This window comes from Crinia signifera, chromosome 3, assembly GCF_055691185.1.
Source record: "Crinia signifera chromosome 3, ASM5569118v1, whole genome shotgun sequence".
Classification (NCBI taxonomy): domain Eukaryota; kingdom Metazoa; phylum Chordata; class Amphibia; order Anura; family Myobatrachidae; genus Crinia; species Crinia signifera.
The window spans coordinates 331,159,856-331,178,094 of NC_139219.1; the positions used below are offsets into that span (position 1 = coordinate 331,159,856).

General features: G+C 49.5%; 1 protein-coding gene across 2 annotated transcripts in view; it reads right to left on the reverse strand.

The window, feature by feature from the left end:
- Nucleotides 1–3,995: 3,995 nt before the first annotated feature.
- The window catches only part of SELENOI (selenoprotein I), a 37,057-nt gene continuing 22,813 nt past the window's right edge, over nt 3,996–18,239 (reverse strand). The window contains exons 4-10 of one of the 2 annotated variants that reach the window (XM_083178887.1): nt 10,348–10,422; nt 9,159–9,421; nt 8,961–9,069; nt 8,444–8,492; nt 7,550–7,730; nt 6,152–6,334; nt 3,996–5,859 (exon numbers count right to left, since the gene is read on the reverse strand). In XM_083178887.1, the coding sequence (XP_083035013.1) occupies nt 5,746–5,859; nt 6,152–6,334; nt 7,550–7,730; nt 8,444–8,492; nt 8,961–9,069; nt 9,159–9,421; nt 10,348–10,422 (974 nt within the window). In that variant the 3' untranslated portion in view covers nt 3,996–5,745. The remainder of the gene's footprint in view (nt 5,860–6,151; nt 6,335–7,549; nt 7,731–8,443; nt 8,493–8,960; nt 9,070–9,158; nt 9,422–10,347; nt 10,423–18,239) is intronic. The other variant, XM_083178888.1, reaches the window with a different exon arrangement.

Here is an 18,239-nt window from a genome sequence, read left to right on the forward strand (position 1 = left end):
TGTTCTGAGATGTTGCCATGAGGTCCACCTGTGGTGTGCCCCACCTGGTCACCAATGTTTGGAATACTTCCTCGTTGAGTTTCCATTCTCCTGGCCTGCACATGTGTCTGCTTAGCCTGTCTGCCGTCACATTCTCTCTTCCTGCTAGATGTACTGCTAGCAAGTTTACTACCCTTAGTTCGGCCCATTCTAACAGCTCTGATACCTCCTTCATCATCGTTCGGCTCCTTGTCCCCCCTTGATGGTTGATGTATGAAACCACTGCTTGATTGTCCGTCCGGACGACCACCTCTGATTCCATGAGCTTGTCCTGAAAGTACTTGCATGCCAGGACTACTGCTCGCATTTCTCTTAGGTTCGAGTGCTTTTCTCTCCAGTACTCCGACCACTCGCCTTGAGCCGTATCTGCTCCACATACCGCTCCCCAGCCTGTACTGCTGGCGTCGGTTGTAATCACTACCTGCCTGGCTTGGTCGAATGATTTGCCTTCGGCCAACCTGCCGCTGTCCTGCCACCATCGCAGGTCTTCCTTGGCCCTTTTTGATAGTAGAATCCTTTGTGACAAGTTCTTTCCATCCCCATTCCACTGGGATAGGAAACATCCTTGCAGTTTTCTGAGGTGAAATCGAGCCCACGGTACCATCTCTAGCGCTGCTGACATTAGCCCCAGTATTTCCATACATTGTCCTGCTGACACAATGGTCCTTGGTATCAGTACCGCAGTCTTCTGTATTATCCTTGTCCTTCTTTCGGGCGTTAACGCGACCCTCATTTTGTGTGAGTCTATTAAAGCCCCTAGATATTTTATCACCTTGGTTGGCTTTAGTTGGCTCTTCTTTCTGTTGACCAGCCATCCGTGTTGCTCTAGGCACCTCAGGGCTCTTTCTGTGTGTCGTTCTGCTTCCTGTTCTGAATTTGCCATGATCAGCAGATCGTCGAGGTATGGCCATATAGTGATACCTTCCTGTCTCAATCTCGCGATTATCACTACCAGTACTTTCGAAAAGGTCCTGGGGGACGTTGATAGCCCGAATGGGAGGGCTACAAACTGGTAATCCGATCCCCCTATTGAGAATCTTAGAAATTTCTGGTGTCCCAGAAAGATCGGTACGTGTTGGTATGCGTCCTTTATGTCCACTGATGTCATAAAGGATCCTTTTTTGATGTCCGGTAGTATGGACTTCACAGACACCATCTTGAATGGTTTCGTCTCTACATACCGGTTCAACCTTCTGAGATCCAGGATGGTCCGGAATCCTCCGGACGCTTTTCTGACTATGAAGAATCTCGAATACCATCCTGTCCCTCTCTGATCTTCCTGTACCTTTACCACTACTTTTTGCCTTCGCATTTCCTCTAGACTTGTCATCAATGCTATTCTTTCCTCTTGATTGCGTGGGACAGGGGATTCTGTGAAGAATGACCCTGGTTTTTTAAAAAACTCGATCTTGTATCCTGTTTGTATTACTTCTAGCACCCATTTGTCTGTGGTAGTCTCTTCCCAGGCGTGGTAATACTGCAACAACCTGGCTCCCACAGCAATTGGCTCGTCGTCATTGCTGCTCTCTCTTTGAGGGGAATCTTCCTTCCCTGCCTCTTTGGGCACGAAAATTACCCCTCGATTGCCAGGGAGTCCTCCTGTAACTCCTTCCTGGTCTGTATGCTCTGGCGTCCTTGAAATCCTGTACTTGGTATCTGAACGGCCTGGTCGACACTGGCTTCCTTGTAGCCTTCTCTTGTGGTAGCCAGACCGACTTTCCACCTGATATCTTTGATATGATTTCGTCCAGTTGCTTACCGAACAAGTAGCTGCCCTGAAAAGGCAGAGACAGGAGTTTATTTTTTGATTGTACATCTGCCGCCCATGGCTTAAGCCAGAGTGCTCTCCTGATTACTGCTGCCGTGGCCGTAGACCGGGCTGCTAGTTTCACGGCATCCACTGAAGCCTCGCACAGAAACTCCACCGCCAGCTGAATGTCCTGAATGGACTTTATCAAGTCTGACCTCCGTATGCCGTCTAGCATATCGCCCTCAAGTTGTTGACACCAACTTCTAAGGACCCGGGATGTCACCGCCATTGCTGCCGATGGTCTAAGAGCTGCTCCCGAAATCAGGTGTTGCTTTCTGAGACCCAGCTCAATGCGTCTCTCCATTGGGTCCTTAAATACGTTTGCCTCCTCGAGAGGCAGCGTCGTCTTCCTTGATATCCGTGTTATAGCTGCGTCGATCTTAGGCAGCTCCTCCCATGCTGACACCTGAGCCTGATCAAAAGGATACATCCGGTTAATTTTTGGTGGAACCGCCACCCTCCTATCGGGGTGTTTCCACTCCTCCTCGATGATTCCCTTAAGGGAAACTGAAAGCGGGAATTTCTTCCCTTTCTTCTTTTTATCTTGGAACAAAAGCTCCTGTAAATTCAAGTCTTCCTGTTGATCCTCAATCTTTAATGATTTATGTATTAACTCCAGTAGGTTTTCCACCATTACTGGGTTATAGTCCATATCCGTCTTATCCTGCGGATCATCATCAGGATCTATGTCCTGCAGGCCCGTAGATGGCCCTTCTGCTGGCCCAGCCTGAGAATCCTCAGAGTCTGATAGCACAGCATGCTTCCTTTTGGTGCTTAGTTTAGCCAAGTCCTCCTTGGTTACAAACTTCCCGGATAATGCTGTACTCAGCATCTCCACTAGGCCTGCCATTTGGCCAGGTGAAAACATTTGAGGATTTTTACAGGCTTCACAGACATCCTCCTTATAGCCCTCCGGCAATCTCGTCACACTTCGCACATTTAGAAGTGTGAACTCTCCTGTGCTTAGTTTTTGTGCTGTCCTTGCTCGCTTCGGACCTAGGCACATAATATCACACTTTAAGTATAATAATAGAAAAAACCAAAAAACCAAAAAACAATCCAGCTTCTAAGGCAAGAAAAAACATGGTCCTTACCCCGATTTTTTAGTGCTAGGCCGTTTGTCTTCATCCATGGTATCAGACGGGCGCTTGAAGATTATAAAGATGCTGCCACTTGCTCCTATCAGAGGAGGTGTCCTACAAGAACACACCCCTCATGAGCCATAATGACCAAATTAACTGCTTTCTTATCTATGTGCAGGTTACTCACAGTTGCCATATGATGAATGCTTCTGGTAATGTAATCACAGCGGTAATGTACTCACAGCGGTAATGTAATCACAGCGGTAGTGTAATCACAGCGGTAATGCAATAAGAGGGATCCAGGAAGACGTCCGTACAGCCTGCCAAGGACTACACAGCAGCCGCGCGCATAGGCACTTCCGCCTTATACGCCGGCTGCCGCGTCACTGACGTCCGCGTCATTCTCCCGCGTCCAGGGCGCCGTCGCGTCCCTGTGACGCTAGCGCCCGCCGATGACGTCCGCCTCCTTTCCCAGTGGATGAACGGAGGCCAGGCTGCCGCGCGCACCCACGCCGCCTGTGGACGCCGCCGTTCAGCCGTTCTGACGGCATCCAGCACCCGGGCTCCCTGCCCGTTGGAGGCCGCCTTCGCTCTCCCTTCCCCGAATCTAAGAGGTACACGGGGGAATCCAATACTTATAGCACGCTTCACGGGGTACCTGCTTACTGCCCATGGAAAGGAAAAAAAGACACTGAAGGGAGGAGAAAGGGGCGTTTATATACAAGAAGGAGGTCTTTTTTTCCTTTCCATGAGTACTGCCCAGTAAGGAGGAACCCAGTGTTTGGCTGCCAGGGATGAGGTAGAGGAAATACACAATACCCAGCAGTGACAGGCGCGGGAATATTTCAGATGTTAGTGTGTAGCGGGCATTCCTAGACCCGGGAAATACACAATACCCAGCAGTGACAGGCACGGGAATATTTCAGATGTTAGTGTGTAGCGGGCATTCCTAGACCCGGGAAATACACAATACCCAGCAGTGACAGGCGCGGGAATATTTCCTCCGTAGCAGCAGATTGCACTGATCGCGTCCAAGTATAAAGCCAATAAAGTGACATCAGAGATTTCCTCAGAAAGAATCCATATATTAATGACATCACAATCATACAGAAACACTAGCACAGATAAAGGGTTATGGCACATCTAATACAAATCAGGCCACAGATAACTTACATGATGCACCTTACGCAGAGTCTGCCACAACAAGGCCACACACAGTTACACCGTGTGAAAGATATGCAATTGTTTATCCTACATATGTATATTCATCAAATATATTTACACTTCTTGTTCCATTTAGAAATAAAACAATAAAAAAATGCCAGTTAATGCACACATTTCACATTTAACACATCATTACATGACAGTCCCTCATGTACAAACCTAAAATAATACTTAAATACTACATACATGAATACACTACTGTCTGTCGAGAGAGCAGGCACGTGGCACTCCTGCAGCTGTGGAACTACGCATCCCAGCATGCCTTGCCACAGATTCAGCATGCTCCAACAGCAAAACTGCCGTGGGGTATGCTGGGATGTGTAGTTCCGCTGCAGCTCAGAGGGCTGCGCGCGTCCTACCCCTGGTATAGATAATGTCACAATCAGACAGGAGGGGGGGGGGGGGAATCATATTATTCCAGTCATAGAAAACCCAGAGCGTACCATTAATTACAGATGGCCATGATGAGAGATCTCTGCAGGCGAGAGGACTTATATTAGGTCCTCTCCCAGGAGGTAAAACGTGTGAATGAAATCCGTACAGTTAAAAAAAAAAAAACCATTAAATGCGAGACCTAATGTACATATCGGTATGAGGGGAATTAATGGACAAGTATTTCTCGTGGTTTAAATCAGAATCCGCCACTAAGCACGCTCCCACAGGAAGTATTCGCAGATGTCACGTTAACGATACCGAGCAACGTCGTTACATTACAATACCACTTGGCCGCACTTGCTACCTCCAAGTGTACCCTGTCCAAATAGAAGCAATGGGTTTAGATACACTCTTCATTCAAGTACGGGGAAGAAGGCTTTATGTATTAAAAAAAATATATATACACAAACATAAAAAACCCTAGAAGACAGAATGACCAAAGAAAACCAGCATGCTATTCCTTCCCACCACCAACTAAGAATTAGCACCAGACACAGGGACAACCGTAGCCTGAAACAGGGGGGGGGGGAGCCTAGTACCGACTGAAGTGAGGCTCGGACATGGAACCTTCCAGATACCGACATAAACTCCTCTGTCAGCAGAAGGTGCCGGAAGAACCGGCCGGAGGAAGCGTCCCTTTTCCTATGCTTAAGACACACCAAAAGCTACTGACACTGAGAAATTGGACACTAAACCCAAATCTGACACAAGATGGTGTTGGAAAGATGGCCGACGCTCTCGAATAACCGAGTATCACATGATCTTTACAAGGACAAACTTAAAATGTTACCATAATCCGTAGGTATAAAAGAAATAAAAGGGTTGGTCGATGTGTTTTGCACGACACACACACACACACACGTGGTCTCGGTAAAACAGCTTCATTGCTGATTGTGCTCCAGTGTCTCGGAGAAGGACTCTGTTGGCGTATAACAGCGCAGGTCCCTTTGGAGAACAATCCCAGCACAGCTGATGTGCGTAAGAGCACATCGGGAAGGCGGAAGGGGGTCAGGCCGGTCCAAAAAACATTCAGTTGGTCTGTTTACAGGAAAGCAGTGTCATCAGTTCCTCCAGTGTCTCCGCAGAGGGGACTGTTGGCCCAGTGGGCTGACGCTTTCCTGTGTGGTGATGGACGAATGGTCAGAAGTGGAGACATTACACCACTTCCGCGGACTGCAAGCTGATCTTCTCTTCCTCGTCTAGTCAGTCAGTGTTGGGTTTTTGAAGTGAGAAAGGCAAAATGTTGAAGTGTTTACTCAACTGGGAGACCTGAAAGAGATGGGAGAGAATCACGCATTTAATGACTGGACTCTTGTACACGTAGGCAAACAGATTTACCGTCTAATTATCAGCATTTCCGCAACATTCAAACAATCCGAAAGGATGAAATGATTTCAGCCAGTGGCCGTTGTGTTCCTATGAAACTGCTTGTACTTCACAATGGCTGCGATTGCTATAACCAGTATGTACCTTCATCTGCAACCTCTGCACACTGTATTACTGTTTCTCACCCGAGAGGACAGGCGGCGGGCGGTAAAGCGCAGCGGGGTGCAGGACTTACCACTCTTACTCCGTAGTGTAAGTGTGCACACGTCACAAGTGCCGTCATCAGAATCAGGAGCAGAGATTCTACCTCGCTGGCAAACCCGGAGACCACAACCAGCACCACTAGTGCCAGGGGGAAGAGGAGCCAACTAAGAGGCTGACATCTGGTGTTACTCATCTGGCACACGATCAGCTGGCACTGGAACACAAACAGCAGACACGTAAGTACAATGCGAAAGCACTGGATGCAGTGACGCAGCAAACAGGATGGCAACAGCTGATCTAAGAGTAGGAGCGTTACACGGGGCGGTTCTGTGGGCCCGCTGGTATCTAGTGACCAGGCGACTGGCATTTCCTTAGATCAGGCAATAGCCCCTTTAATTCTACATAGGGCACAAGTTTACAACATATAGAATACTTATTCTATGTTCTTATGCTAGAGCACAAAAGGAAGCTGGGATATTCACAAACTGTGGCCCCCTAGTGGTCTCTATGTACCCAGCATCCATTATTAAGCACTACAATAAGGGCAGTATTCAATGAGGCTGATTCGCCATGTTCTACGGCGAATGTGCGCTATTTTCATGCTCTAAGGTGAATCTTTTTACTGAAAAAGTGAATCACCCCATTCAATGCGCAATATTCGCAGACGGCGAGACAGTGAATGACGGACAATTCACCGTCTGATAGTCTCTGCAATTCGCTGTTTTTTTTTCAATTGGTTTTTCAATGTGATTCGCCGTGAGCGTATTCAATGATCAGATGGCGAATTGCTTTCTAAGTGATTTTCGCCGTATGTCACCGTGTAGCAATCGCCATCTTTTTGTGGTGAACTGGAATGTGATCTTTTAAAATAAAAGTTTTTTGTTTTTTTTTGGTGTCAAAAAAATCATTTTATTATGTGAAGGGGCATGCTATTTTTATTAATGTGCTTACAGCACATGAATATATATTTAATTTAAAAATTATTATTATATATATATATATATATATTTTTTACACATAACAGCCAGCAGGGGCCGAGAGCCGCTCATTACATATTCACTGCTCCCGATTACATATGCACGAACGGGAGCAGTGCTAGCGGCTCCCTACCTGGTCCCCTGCTAGCTCTCCTGGGGGGCAGCTTGTGCTGCCTGGGTCCCGGGGAGTCCGCCCCCCCCCCCCCCCCCCCCCTACATACAGACTTCCATTTCCCTGCCTGCCACTGTCCCCCGGCTCAATCGCCGTCAGGGGCAGCAAGCCTCTGCGGCATTGAATACGGGCACAGCGAGGGCTGGCAGCAAAGGCTCCTCCAGCCCTGTGGAACACGGCGACTGTGCAGCGAATCCAAAACAGCTTTTGCAATTCCAGTACACAAACTGGCAAACAGGCTGGATAAGAACCACCAACACACTACCAAATGGCGACTTACTGTAATATTAGCAAACGTCGTTCCCACCATGAAGTAGAAGAGGCGAGGGTGAGCCTCCAGGATCTGGTTGGGGGAGGCGAAGATCCAGAGGGTGGAGAGTATAAACAGCAGCACGGGGGAGATGAGTGGGAGCATGGACTCGTAGAAAGTCTTTTGTTTCAGAGTGTTATTGCGATAGGCCCTAGAAACGAAAGGAAATGATGAAGCAATATTGAGTAGAGATGGCAGATCTACACGCACACACACCTAACAGGCCGTTCTCATCTCCTGGAGACACAGCTAAAGGTGAGAGTACAGCTCTCTGTATAAATGCAATGTTGGGGTTTATTCGTGGCAGCCTTTTGCACCCTTAGCCTTACCGCACCCTCAGGCTCTGGGGCAGATGTATTAAGCCTGGACAAGTGATTAAGCCAGTGGTTCCCAAACTGTGTGCCGTGGCTCCCTGGGGTGCCTCGGGACACTTGCAGGGGTGCCCCAGGTTGGTGGTTCAGGACCAATTCAATTTATTTATGGTTAATTATTTATTGACAAAACCAATGCTGGTGGCTGCCAATCATAATATGTGTACAAACAGAAGCAAATCCTGCCCTTTAGCACATAACTGACCCTAAGAATCGCATATAAACCCAATCTAATTCATTGTTTTTGGGCCTAGGGGTGCCGCGAAAAAATTCCGATACACTAGGGTGCTGTGATTCAAAAAAGTTTGGGAACCCCTGGATTAAGCAAAAGTGTAATGACTGTTATGAGCCAATCAGCTCATAACTGTTATTTTTCAAAACCTGGCCTGTTCCATGGCAGTTAGGAGCAGATTGGTTACTGCATTATTAATACATTTGTCCCTCTGTGTACTGACTGCCCCGTACATTCGAAAGACTTCATTCATAAACTTACTTGATAACATTGTAGAGACTCATCGGAAGGGTGATTGACAGAGCACAACCTGCAGGACAAAGTCAGTGTATCAATACAGATGTTCTCCACCTTCACTATCAGAATACATCATACATAAGCCTATATCATAGCCTATATACAAAAATGTGCACTGTTGGGGGTCCCTGAGGACCAAGGTTGAGAACCACTGCTGTAGACTACTGAAAAGAAAGTAATCAACATGAATAAATCCATTGCAGCTGGAAATACTACTATGTGATACACAATCCTACATAAATCATTTTACTTTAGATCCATGTCCGGAACATAGTTTAGTGCCTTTTGTGCTAAGGGCCAGTGGGACCTGTAACCTCAAACACGCTAAGGACACGTGATCATCACACAAATTCTAGTAGGGCCCTGGGGACAGAAATACAGTAGGCCCATGACAAACGGAGGCACAGGAAACCGTCCGATTGCTGGGCACAGTCTACAGACAGAATTACACGGACTGCATTATGTACAGAGAGGGTCTTACCGACAATCATCGTAGTGAATAGATCACGGTATAATATGTTAAAGACCACAGGTTTGTACCAGGCCTCAACTCCAACCACAGCGGTTACCAGGTACACAAAGGAAATGGTCTGAAACAGAGATCATTGTGTTAGCCTGACACTAGCGGGACATGGCGGTGATCAGCACAAGGGACGCGTCTCCACCAGGCGGCACTTACCACTTGGCTCAGGTCATAGCCCCAAGGCAGGAAGAGGATTCCAGTGTTATATTTCTCCCAGTGAGACAGGATGAAGGAGAACAGCACCACCCACAGGAGGAGGTAAAGAACCAGGACACTGACCCCCGTATCCCCGCGGCCAAAGATGGAGTAAACGGTCACCACGAAGTATATGCAGGCCCAGCTGTCCAGCCCGTGGTCAAACAGCTCCCCCAGCGGCGTGCTGGAGTTGGTCCTGCGGGCTTGCTTGCCGTCTACACCATCTGCAAAGAAATAGCAATGAGTTTCCATGCACAATACTGAGGCTCGGGAAAGCACAATAGGAGTATGCATAGAGAGCCTGTCTGCATGCAAGAGACACGCTATTGTGTAGTCTTAGGTTATAAGATCCCCTAAATACCTGTATTACCATAACCACAGTTTATGCTTCACCCCTTACAACGCAAGGTGCCCATACACGGTGCGGTGATCCCACCCATTATGGGCTAGATGCATGCGATGCAAGGGCAATACAAATAGTATGTGCAGCATATACTTTCTGTACTGTGGGATGAGATGGCTGCGGGAGCGCGCATCGTACGGCGATAACGCACTGTGTACGGGCACCCTAAGCATGCGCCTCACATCTTCCAGTAGATAACATGGTTGCAAGGGTGGTGAGGGGGAGGGGCTTCAGCAATCACATGACTGGGACATGCCAACTGACCCCTGCTTATAGCTTTATGGCTCCACACTGGAGCGTCAGACACTCGTTCTGACATCAGACGGACGACCTTGAGCCCAGATTGCATGTACACACCGGAACGGGTTTAAGGAGGATGGAATGGTCACGTTCCACCTTAAGTATAGACAAGGGTGCTAGTGATATTGCTGGGTCCGATTCACATCCCATCAGAGCACCCGCCGCTAGCGAACGTGGGAGTTGCCTTATGAAATTGGTCTGATCGCGCCAGAGTGTAACCAGCTTGATGAAGGCAGAGATTTGTGCCGGCCTAGTAACACCTACACATGTGACTAAGGGTATAAATGGCACATAGTGTATGGCGGGCGAGTGTATGGCGGCTTGTCAGGTGCCACAGCGCGGTCTATTACTGGTCATCTTCTAGAATTCATCTTACAGGAGGTGGACACGAAGCGGTCTTACATATACATAGTACCCGGCCGCACACACGGCCCCACAGACGCTCACCTAGTGTATACGCGGTGAAGTTCAGCAGGCCGGCTGCGATCCACACCCAGTTGGGAATGTGCTGGTGATTCGGTGCTGCACAATGAGACATACAATAGTAAATGTTACAGATCAGATGCTTACATAAAGGATTAGCACACAGAGCAAACATTCCCGCCGCCATCCTGATCCACATATTATACTACATGGGGCTGGCACTAGGCTCGCGCTGTACACTGGGTGTTATATATGTATGGCATGAGAGAGATATATATCATACGCACACACACATTTCTATAGGAACAGAGAAGTGGCTTCTTCTGGAATCTTAGAATGAAACTAGTTACTAAGCAGTAATGACTCTGCCAACACATACAGAACCCCATGTGGCCTTAATGTAACACATGGTAATGAGGCTCAGTCACCGATGAGGGAGGACAATACAGGCCAGGCACCCTGCGCGCTTTCCCATGAGACTTTACTGTCTTAGCTTAAGGCTCTGCAGGCGATGGCAGGGGCTCTGCGGGTGGCAGAGCCCCATCCGCATGCTGCAGGGTAGCTTAGAACCTACGCTGCAGCAGCTGGAGGTTGGCCAGGGCCTCTCTGTCAGCAATCAGGCTGCCGGCTTCCTGCTGGAGTTGTAATCTTGCAGCACCCTGTGAATACGTACCTCCAGTGTACAGACAGTCATGCAGTCTGAGCAATCACGGTGCAGCTCACCCACCACCCATACACCAGCAGATGCTTGTGCCCATTGTGGGTGGGCAGGCTGGCATCCCTCTGCTCTAAAGAGATCGATCCAGTACTGCGCCCACCATCAAACAATCACGTTTACACCAGCGATAAATAATATAGATGCCTGGAATAGATCACGCTCATGTAGTGTCACACAATATGGTCTGGAGGAGACGTTCATGTAGTGTCACACAGTATGGTCTTGAGGAGACGTTCAGGTAGTGTCACACAGTATGGTCTGGAGGAGAGGCTCAGGTAGTGTCACACAGTATGGTCTGGAGGAGACGCTCATGTAGTGTCACACATTATGGTCTGGAGGAGACGCTCATGTAGTGTCACACAATATGGTCTGGAGGAGACGTTCATGTAGTGTCACACAGTATGGTCTGGAGGAGACGTTCATGTAGTGTCACACAGTATGGTCTGGAGGAGACGCTCATGTAGTGTCACACAATATGGTCTGGAGGAGACGCTCATGTAGTGTCACACAGTATGGTCTGGAGGAGACGCTCATGTAGTGTCACACATTATGGTCTGGAGGAGACATTCATGTAGTGTCACACAGTATGGTCTGGAGGAGACGCTCATGTAGTGTCACACAGTATGGTCTGGAGGAGACGCTCATGTAGTGTCACACATTATGGTCTGGAGGAGACATTCATGTAGTGTCACACAGTATGGTCTGGAGGAGACGCTCATGTAGTGTCACACATTATGGTCTGGAGGAGACGTTCATGTAGTGTCACACAGTATGGTCTGGAGGAGACGCTCATGTAGTGTCACACATTATGGTCTGGAGGAGACGCTCAGGTAGTGTCACACAGTATGGTCTGGAGGAGACGTTCATGTAGTGTCACACAGTATGGTCTGGAGGAGACGCTCAGGTAGTGTCACACAGTATGGTCTGGAGGAGACGCTCAGGTAGTGTCACACAGTATGGTCTGGAGGAGACGCTCATGTAGTGTCACACATTATGGTCTGGAGGAGACGTTCATGTAGTGTCACACAGTATGGTCTGGAGGAGACGCTCATGTAGTGTCACACATTATGGTCTGGAGGAGACGTTCATGTAGTGTCACACAGTATGGTCTGGAGGAGACGCTCATGTAGTGTCACACATTATGGTCTGGAGGAGACGTTCATGTAGTGTCACACAGTATGGTCTGGAGGAGACGCTCAGGTAGTGTCACACAGTATGGTCTGGAGGAGACGTTCATGTAGTGTCACACAGTATGGTCTGGAGGAGACGCTCATGTAGTTGTCACACATTATGGTCTGGAGGAGACGCTCATGTAGTGTCACACAGTATGGTCTGGAGGAGACGCTCATGTAGTGTCACACAGTATGGTCTGGAGGAGACGCTCATGTAGTGTCACACATTAATGGTCTGGAGGAGACGCTCATGTAGTGTCACACAGTATGGTCTGGAGGAGACGCTCATGTAGTTGTCACACATTATGGTCTGGAGGAGACGCTCATGTAGTGTCACACAGTATGGTCTGGAGGAGACGCTCATGTAGTGTCACACAGTATGGTCTGGAGGAGACGCTCATGTAGTGTCACACATTATGGTCTGGAGGAGACGTTCATGTAGTGTCACACAGTATGGTCTGGAGGAGACGCTCATGTGGTGTCACACAGTATGGTCTGGAGGAGACGCTCATGTAGTGTCACACAATATGGTCTGGAGGAGACGCTCATGTAGTGTCACACGATATGGTCTGGAGGAGACGCTCAGGTAGTGTCACACAGTATGGTCTGGAGGAGACGCTCAGGTAGTGTCACACAGTATGGTCTGGAGGAGACGCTCATGTAGTGTCACACAATATGGTCTGGAGGAGACGTTCATGTACAGAAGCCGCACTATAACTCGCAGCAATGCTCCGTCCCTTACAGTCACCGTTACACCGCGCACTGCAGAGAGCCCTGGATTATGTCCCCAGCTGATTATACAGCTCATCTTTCCTGTTATCTGCCTTGGTTCCTCGCCACTCACTTACATGCCTATCGCATAGCACAGGTGTTTCTTATACTAATCCCCTAGATGACGTTATTATTTGCCCATGAACCTGCCTGGCGCCCATTGCCACCTCCGCTGCCATCCAACACCAGTCCCTGCTGCTTCACTGTGCTGTGCCAAGAGACTGCTTCCTGCCATGCTGTAAGCAGCTGGTGATAGAATACATATCACAGTCACCCCCATCTCTGGCATAGGCACCATTGTGTGTCCCTCACATAATACACATCCAGGAATGCCACCAGCATGCCCTATGCCTTGTCCAGGTTATATAAACCCTGATTGTGGACTCAGCCGGAACCTGTGTGATAGCAGGCCAGGACTACAGACCCACCTACATGCCTGTCACCCGTCTCCCGCCCATGTGGCCTGGAAGCGGACCCGGTTACCCATGTGTGTACTTTCCCTGATCTGGATTCTCGGACCAGCCGGTGTGTTGCCGTAATCCGGGACTTGCCTTGGTACCAGAGGAAGAACGCTGGCGTGAAAGGCCTGATTCACAGGTTAGAGCAGATCGGAGGAATGTGCACCTGGGTAACAGACCTGCACTGCGGGGGGCGAACAATAGGGACATGTCCTATCAAACCCAAGCAGGGAAACTCAATTGTTTTTGGACATCTGACTAGAACCATTCCGTTTCCCCATCCAGTACCCATTATATCTGTGTGCAGCTTTCTGAGGTGTCGAGTGAATGTACGAGAAGTCGGGATTTCTAAGCACTTGATGCAGCGGCTTTAAATGACTAAACCCAGTGCATTTGGGTGCGACAAGCAGAATTGGTGCCGTCAGCACTCGCTGAATATCACCCGTGGGAATGGGTCATAGGGTCGACTATAAGAAGGACAAGTCATTGGGTTGACCACTACTTGTCGACAGGCCATAGGTCATGAAAAAGGTTGCCATGCATCCTTTGCCCATTCGGCCCCCATTTCTTAGACACACTAAAATACAACAACTGACCTCCCTGGTAAATGTCCGTGTAAATCCCGGGGCACCCCTCACGCTGCAACATGGTTTATTCCAAGCAGAAATGTTTCCCTGATGCGGCAATTGTCCATTATTGCCGTAGCAACCTGTTGTGCTTCACGCTGCCGCATGTCTATCTGTCATCACTCAAAATAACCCTCCAGAGACTGAGGGGCACATGTATTAAGCTCGGTGAAGTTATAGAGGGGCCGGTACTTCATCACCGGCCAATCAGCTTTTAACTGTTAAATTGCAGGCTGGGATTGAAAAATGACAGAGAGGAGCTGATTGGCCAGTGCTAGTGAAGTGATAAAGCAGCTTGTACTTTAATAAACCTGTCCCAGTGCCACCAGTCAGCCAGCAGGTGATGCTGCCACCTCCATACCCCAAGCTCCCTGCCTGGGTGCCATCTGACTCAGGAGCCACCTTTGCTCCCAATCATTTCATTGTGTGTCAAGAGTCTATTTATCATTAATCACAATGTGAAACCAGTGTTTCCAGAGATTCGGCCACCTATTAATGACCCCCCCCCCCCCCGCCAGGCCTCACACTACAGCTCATTATCTACCACATACGATCATTCCCTACCTATTGGCCTAAACAGAGCCGAAACCCTGTCATCTATTGTAAATCCAGCTGCAGCATCCCAGAAAATAAAAATTAATGCTTACTTATAGTCTGTAACCCAATAGGAGAAACCTACAGATCATTGTCCATGTGGGTTATCTGTATCATTCTTCACAGGATATATTGATCTGCAGAAAACCTCTAGATATGAAGTGTCAGCTCTTGTGCCAACACAGCAAAGCCATTAATGAGAAATGCTGCAGATGTACTCGTGGCCTTATGCTTGGCTGAGGCTGGAAGAGGACATTTACATCTACATTCTGCATGTTTGGCTTAAATGCGCTATCACCAGACTAAATGTATACTGCAGTCACAATCTAGTCAGACCGCCAGTGTTCTCACTGCATTCCGTGAAGGGTGGCCAATCCCAATATTAAATACCAGTCCTGAAATTGGCCTCCAGGCGGCGTAGCGGGCAGGAGGCAGTGGAGAGGGCGGGAAGAAGCAGGGGACACATGGCGTGCCTCTAACATCACGCTGCGCAGAGCATGTTTTCCAGGCAGCGCCTGAGCTGTGCGCTGGCTGGTGTTCAACGCTACCCAGCAGTATGGGATGGAATGCGCATTTCAATCCTGAAATTTTGGGATTAGAGGTTCCAATCCCGGGCCTGAAATGCTGGCAACAAAATGCTCAAAATCCTGGTATAGTGATCCTGGAATTGGCATCCCGAAATCTGTGGATATACCATGCTCTCTGTACGGTTAGGTATTACAGCTCCGGCCTTGTTTAGTCGTGAGGAATCATTCTGTGGGATGGGAGGACCTGGAGCTGCCATCGGATGGAAAGAGCAGAGCCGTATCCCTAATACAGTCACATGGGGCCTATCTACAAGGAGGATGCAGAGAACTCTGTGGAACCAGTCAGACCTGCTCTCTGTGGGATGGGGGGGACCTGGAGCCGCCATCTGATGGAAGGAGCAGAGCCGGATCCCTAATACAGTCACATGGGACCTATCTACAAGGAGGATGCAGAGAACTCTGTGGAACCAGTCAGACCTGCTCTCTGTGGGATGGGGGGACCTGGAGCTGCCATCGGATGGAAAGAGCAGAGCCGTATCCCTAATACAGTCACATGGGGCCTATCTACAAGGAGGAAGAGACGCAGAGAACTCTGGAACCAGTCAGACCTGCCCTCTGTGGGATGGGAGGACCTGGAGCGGCCATCTGATGGAAGGAGTAGAGCCGTATCCCTAATCCAGTCACATGGGGCCTATCTACAAGGAGGATGCAGAGAACTCTGTGGAACCAGTCAGACCTGCTCTCTGTAGGACGGGAGGACCTGGAGCCGCCATCTGATGGAAGGAGCAGAGCTGTATCCCTAATACAGTCACATGGGGCCTATCTACAAGGAAGAAGAGATGCAGAGAACTCTGTGGAACCAGTCAGACCTGCTCTCTGTAGGATGGGAGGACCTTGAGCTGCCATCTGATGGAAGGAGCAGAGCCGGATCCCTAATCCAGTCACATGGGGCCTATCTACAAGGAGGATGCAGAGAACTCTGTGGAACCAGTCAGACCTGCTCTCTGTGGGATGGGAGGACCTGGAGCTGCCATCTGATGGAAGGAGCAGAGCTGTATTCCGAATACAGTCACATGGGGCCTATCTACAAGGAGTAAGGGATACAGAGAACTCTGTGGAACCAGTTAGACCGGCTCTCTGTGGGATGGGAAGACCTGGAGCGGCCATCTGATGGAAGGAGGAGAGCCGTATCCCTAATACAGTCACATGGGGCCTATCTACAAGGAGGATGCAGAGAACTCTGTGGAACCAGTCAGACCTGCCCTCTGTGGGATGGGAGGACCTGGAGCCGCCATCTATAGGAAGGAGCAGAGCCGGATCCCTAATACAGTCACATGGGGCCTATCTACAAGGAGGATGCAGAGAACTCTGTGGAACCAGTCAGACCTGCTCTCTGTGGGATGGGAGGACCTGGAGCTGCCATCTGATGGTAGGAGCAGAGCCGTATTCCGAATACAGTCACATGGGGCCTATCTACAAGGAGTAAGGGATACAGAGAACTCTGTGGAACCAGTTAGACCGGCTCTCTGTGGGATGGGAAGACCTGGAGCGGCCATCTGATGGAAGGAGCAGAGCCGTATCCCTAATACAGTCACATGGGGCCTATCTACAAGGAGGATGCAGAGAACTCTGTGGAACCAGTCAGACCTGCTCTCTGTGGGACGGGAGGACCTGGAGCTGCCATTTAATGGAAGGAGCAGAGCCGGATCCCTAATACAGTCACATGTGGCCTATCTACAAGGAGGAAGAGATGCAGAGAACTCTGTGGAACCAGTCAGACCTGCTCTCTGTGGAATGGGAGGACCTGGAGCTGCCATCGGATGGAAGGAGCAGAGCCGTATCCCTAATACAGTCACATGGGGCCTATCTACAAGGAGGAAGCGATGCAGAGAACTCTGTGGAACCAGTCAGACCTGCCCTCTGTGGGATGGGAGGACCTGGAGCCGCCATCTAATGGAAGGAGCAGAGCCGGATCCCTAATACAGTCACATGGGGCCTATCTACAAAGAGGAAGAGATGCAGAGAACTCTGTGGAACAAGTCAGACCTGCTCTCTGTGGGATGGGAGGACCTGGAGCTGCCATCAGATGGAAGGAGCAGAGCCGTATCCCTAATAGTAACATGGGGCCTATCTACAAGGAGGTAGAGATGCAGAGAACTCTGTGGAACAAGTCAGACCTGCTCTCTGTGGGATGGGAGGACCTGGAGCTACCATCAGATGGAAGGAGCAGAGCCGTATCCCTAATAGTAACATGGGGCCTATCTACAAGGAGGAAGAGATGCAGAGAACTCTGTGGTACCAGTCAGACCTGATCTCTGTGGGATGGGAGGACCTGGAGTTGCCATCTGATGGAAGGAGCAGAGCCGTATCCCTAATACAGTCACATGGGGCCTATCTACAAGGAGCAAGAGATGCAGAGAACTCTGTGAAACCAGTCAGACCTGCTCTCTGTGGGACGGGAGGACCTGGAGCTGCCATCTGATGGAAGGAGCAGAGCCATATCCCTAATACAGTCAAATGGGGCCTATCTACAAGGAGGATGCAGAGAACTCTGTGGAACCAGTCAGACCTGCTCTCTGTGGGATGGGAGGACCTGGAGCTGCCATCGGATGGAAGGAGCAGAGCCGTATCCCTAATACAGTCACATGGGGCCTATCTACAAGGAGGAAGAGATGCAGAGAACTCTGTAGAACCAGTCAGACCTGCTCTCTGTGGGATGGGAGGACCTGGAGCCGCCATCTAATGGAAGGAGCAGAGCCGGATCCCTAATACAGACAAATGGGGCCTATCTACAAGGAGGAAGAGATGCAGAGAACTCTGTGGAACCAGTCAGACCTGTCCTCTGTGGGATGGGAGGACCTGGAGCCGCCATCTAATGGAAGGAGCAGAGCCGGATCCCTAATAGTCACATGGGGCCTATCTACAAGGAGGAAGAGATGCAGAGAACTCTGTGGAACCAGTCAGACCTGCTCTCTGTGGGATGGGAGGACCTGGAGCTGCCATCAGATGGAAGGAGCAGAGCCGTATCCCTAATAGTCACATGGGGCCTA